Here is a 4,732-nt window from a genome sequence, read left to right as displayed (position 1 = left end):
ATTTATGAAACAAGATGTTATAAATACTTAACAAAAAAAGCACTGAAGACAACATGGAAGTTTCTTATCCTTCAAGGCCAGGATTTCTTGAATGTTGTCAGCACAGGCGGTCCCTTTGTTCTCCTGTCTCTGAATTGACATTACGTTGAACTGTGTTTTTGAATAATTACACCAAAGACACCATTGTAAACAGTGCGAGCAAAGACTCTGAGTTTCCAACTTTTGGGATTCCGATTCCTTATTATGAAATCCTTTGAATTACCTCTTCCATGAAATTAACGTGAGTTTCATCTGCTGTCACTGCACCTCTGTAAATAGAGTGATGTATGCTAAAAGCATGTCCATCTCTTATTTCCTAGGCTCCTAGAGTTAACATTTCATTGTGTGAACAAATATTTCATACTTGTAGATACAAAGCTGTTGTACAAGCAACGTTTCATCTTCTCATCAACAATGTCAACTATCATAAACAATTCACCTCAATATTTCCAGTGTGGCAAAGCAATTAATAATAAATGTGTCTAGTGAAATATCAGGAAAAATTATGCGTTTAAATATAAATGTTTTCTTCTGCAGATATATTTAATTGATCAAGTCAGTTAGCATACTTATTAAAACTACTTGGTTCCTCTTTAATGAAAGGTGTCATATCCAGTTCAAGCCTCTTTCACAGCAGTTTCTTGAGGGAGCGCAATCACTCTCCTTCTGACCCCTTTACAAAGGTCATCTCTTTCCCTTTGCTCACTGCTCGTTATCTTTTTTGATTTCTGCTAATTTACATCCGATCCTCTTGCTCTCGACCCCCTCTTCCCGTCACTGACAGCTCTATTGTTTGTCCTTACTCCAACAGGCCATTGTCTTCTGGACCTCCAGCGGTTACCTCTCGTCCATTAACCACTGGATGTTTAAGCTGGTCTCAGTTGTTTTGTTTATTAATTAATTTAATAATTGATGTAACTGCATATTTCACCGCGCTCTTTAACTGCTCTCTGAACTCGGTCTGAGTGACCACATAAATAAATGTGTTTGTACAGCAACTCAAATTCCGCAGCATATATGCAAGCTTTCCAAAAATATAGCAAGAATCATCATCTAAGAAATCACCAATACGAAAAATATATAACATATACAGCAACCACAGAAATATGAAACTGCCAGATATACTGAAGAGTAAAATCATAGACTTCCTCCTTCTCTCCATTTCAGTGTCACTGTGATTAACGTTCTTGCTCTGACCCCTCAGTCTCTGACGAACTCGACTGGTCACTAAAATGTGTCTGAACGTCAGAACGTTCAGCAACAGAATTAACATGAAAGGCAATAATGGTGTTAAAGCTTTTTCAAACATTGCAAATCCAATCCATCGAGGGTCAGTAAAATAGCTTGGCTTATTCGAGCAGCGCCATTCTACATTGTCAATTACCCGTCTTGGTTTATATCTAAAGTAGGTGGGAATATTTTTTAGACAAAGCAGAATGCTGGTTGTTGATAGAACAACAGTGGCAGTTTTCCTGGTGCAATATTTTGATTTCAGCTTCTGGCAACAAATGGCGACAAAACGATCAAATGTGAAAGCGATGGTGAACCAGACGGAACAGTGGATGGCTGCACGGATCAGGAAATAACAAGAGCGACACACAGAGGTGAGGTCCAGGAAATTTAATGGGAAATAAAGATTATTGATTCTCCGGAGTATGATCTCAGTGATAATAACCAGTAGATCTGCCATTGACATGGCCACCAGGTAGCGGGTGGTGCAGCTGGAGAGTCCGCAATTTCCCTTGGACAGGATCACAATTGACACTAAATTAACTGTAAAGGAGAGAAGGGAAAAGTGGTTGTAAATTACTGAAAAATATTCTCCGCTTCTCAACCCAGGAAGGATTTCAGCACCACAACCGTGTGGATTGGGACCAGGTCCATGACCCCAACCTTCCTCCAACCTCAGCACTTCCAGAGTTAACAAATCCTGGACGGGTAGTTCCGGCACCCCGCTCACCTAACGCTGGCCAGCAAGTTAAACATCGCAATGAGGAGCTACAAAAGGGTAGATTGGAGACCTGCACCCAGTCTCCAACCACTGCCACTGTAGGAACCCATCCTGGACTCGAATCACTCCCTGGGGTCGAAGAAATTCCTCCCTGACTCGAACCAGTCCCTCGGATTGGAGGCACACATACGTCTTGGACCACTCCCTCTGATGTATAAATGAGTTATATTGAAAAGGGAATTTACTGAGTCAATGCAAATGTGATCACAGCATGGGCTTTCATCTCTACAGGAATATCATTAAAAGAAAAGTTTTATAATAACCTATTATAAAGATGGTTATTGAACACAGAAATAATGTGTACTCTTCTGGACTACACATGATGAACAATATCCAGGGTAACCAGCAGGTGCACGTATTCTTCACAAACATAATACCATAACTGAGAGATTATAGTTATTCGGATATGCTGTGGCTCTATTCTGCCGTTAAGAGAATGATGCGTGTTGAACTAATAGAGGGCTTCAAAATTATATAGGGGTTAGAGAGGGAAAACGTAGATCTGATATTTCCACCTTTGCTGGTGGCCAGTTTTGCATTTCCTCAAAATAAGACGGTCATCAATAAATCACGATGGAATTCAAGAGAGACCTGTATACTCTGAGTGCTGAGAACATGGAATTTAGACCTCTTGGAGTAGTTGTAATGGAAGAAAAAATGAAGAAGCGATGTTAGTACATGAGAGAGACAGGACTGGAAGGATATGCTGATAGCATTAGATGAGCTGTAATGTCTTCATACAGAGCATGAAGACAGTTGTGATCTAGTTGTGCCGAATGCCCAGTTTCTGTGCTGTAGAATCGGTAACATGTTTATTAACAAGTCATAGCCATCAGTGTTTCTCGTAATATTGAAGAGGATTATTTATTATTGCAGTCACTCATGACCAAAGGCTTCTCAGGGCCGTGCTCGGGAAAGATATTAATCAGCACCTGATAGTGCTGTCAACAACTCTACTTAGAGAAAGAGTAAGATGGGGACCCGCATTGAATGTAATGACAGATACTCCAGGAAATACATGGTCCCTAGTGTTGAGTGGTCCACATCATTTAGTCAGCCACAATCAGTGCTATTCTGTAGTTACAGAGACTCCCAGGTATACATGATAGCTGAGGTCAGGTGCTCCACTCCAGATAGTGCACACACACACTATAGTTCTACATTAACAGATAACTGCTGTAATTATTCCCCTCTGAGATTTTCCTGCTTTGAGCTCTGATTCTACAGAATACAACATTCCACACAATTCAATCACTTTACAATGCATAGTGCCTTGAGCTAGAAACAATTGAGACAACAGATTAAAACTGCACAGATAATTCAGGAAAATTATGCAATTAAATTATTGAATGTGTGTCTGTGTAACTGTAACCGTTCGATCTCATGTAATATTATTATTCCCATGGTAAGGGAAGAAACCAGCTCATACGCAGATTTACAAAACTTCATTGGTTATACATCCTTACCAGGAACACCAAATATAGCAAGGATCACATAGAATATGTTCCGCACCCATTGCATTGGTCGGTGCATTTTCTGCTTGGAGTGATAGGTCTGTTCATGCTGCAGGTAATATCTTTGAAGTACATTCTGAGCTGACACATTCCCAGTGCATTAACTTTATAGCCTCCCGGATCGCCAAGGGGATACTGAGGTTGTAACATTGTTCAAACAGTTTTTCTTAATCTTGAACAAACAGATGACGACAGTTGGGTTAATTCCCTCTTGATGGAATGTATTTTCCACGAAAATTGAATTGGACCCATCCCCACCCCCAAGACTGGACAAATCTGATCACAATAAGCAAATAATCATAACTGGAAAATGTGTTAAACAGAAATCAAGGAAGTCCTACATAAATCTTGAGCCCTATCTTTAGATCTCATGTTGTTTTAGTGATTGCCTTCACTCTGCATGACTGTTCAGAAATTAAGTTCCTAACGTCAGGGAAGCCTCGAAGGGATGTTCGTCTCTCCTTTGGATGCTCTCTTTATCTGTGGAATTCCGTTCAACAATTCATATATTCAAACAAAAAGGAACATAGAATGGTTGCAACACAGCACTTGGCCATTTAGTCTGTCTTGACCGTGTCTGCTCTCTGCACAGGCAGCTCAAGTAATCACACTCCCAGATCTGCTCATCACTGACCTGCATTGTTATTCTCTTCAGTTGTTTATTCAATTCGCTTCTGATTGAATCTGTCTTCACCATACTCTCAGGCAGTTCATTTCATATCCTAAACACGTGCTGTGTAGAAATAAGTTTCCCTCATGTCGCCATGAATTCTATTGCCAATCCGTTCAACCTGTGTCCTTTGGTTTTCGGCACTTCTGCCAATGAGAACGGTTTCTCTGTGTCTACTCCGTTTAAACCGCCATGGTTTGGAAAAACTCTATCAAGCTTTCTCTCAATTTCCTCTTTAAGGAGAACAACCCCGATTTTCTAATCTATCGGCATAAAATATCTGTTAGCCCTGGGATTTTCTCTTTGTACATTTTCTACACCCGCTGTGAAGACTACACATTGTTCCTCAAAGTTCGGTACCTAGAACTGGACACAATGGTAGGAATGTCAATATCGTTCTGTCCCTCACACAGTCCAAGCTCCTCTGTTTCCCTTTTCAATCTCTTTATCTGATACATCGATGATTGTTTTTGTGTCAAACCCTTCTTTCACATCGAG

The 4,732-nt window shown here is 40.4% G+C and overlaps 1 protein-coding gene across 1 annotated transcript; it reads right to left on the bottom strand.

Moving 5' to 3' along the window:
- Positions 1–967: 967 nt before the first annotated feature.
- LOC137358854 (probable G-protein coupled receptor 139) lies at positions 968–3,583 on the bottom strand (the record flags this gene model as incomplete). Its single annotated transcript, XM_068025072.1, has 2 exons — positions 3,517–3,583; positions 968–1,812 (listed from the first exon to the last, which is right to left on the bottom strand). Coding segments are annotated over exons 1-2 (912 nt in total), but the record flags the coding sequence as incomplete, so codon positions are not given.
- Between the last annotated feature and the right edge of the window lie 1,149 nt (positions 3,584–4,732).

The sequence above is a fragment of the Heterodontus francisci genome, unplaced genomic scaffold, assembly GCF_036365525.1.
Source record: "Heterodontus francisci isolate sHetFra1 unplaced genomic scaffold, sHetFra1.hap1 HAP1_SCAFFOLD_157, whole genome shotgun sequence".
NCBI classification, from domain to species: domain Eukaryota; kingdom Metazoa; phylum Chordata; class Chondrichthyes; order Heterodontiformes; family Heterodontidae; genus Heterodontus; species Heterodontus francisci.
The sequence above is the reverse complement of the archived record's forward strand: the minus strand, read 5'-3'. Positions and strand labels throughout refer to the sequence as shown.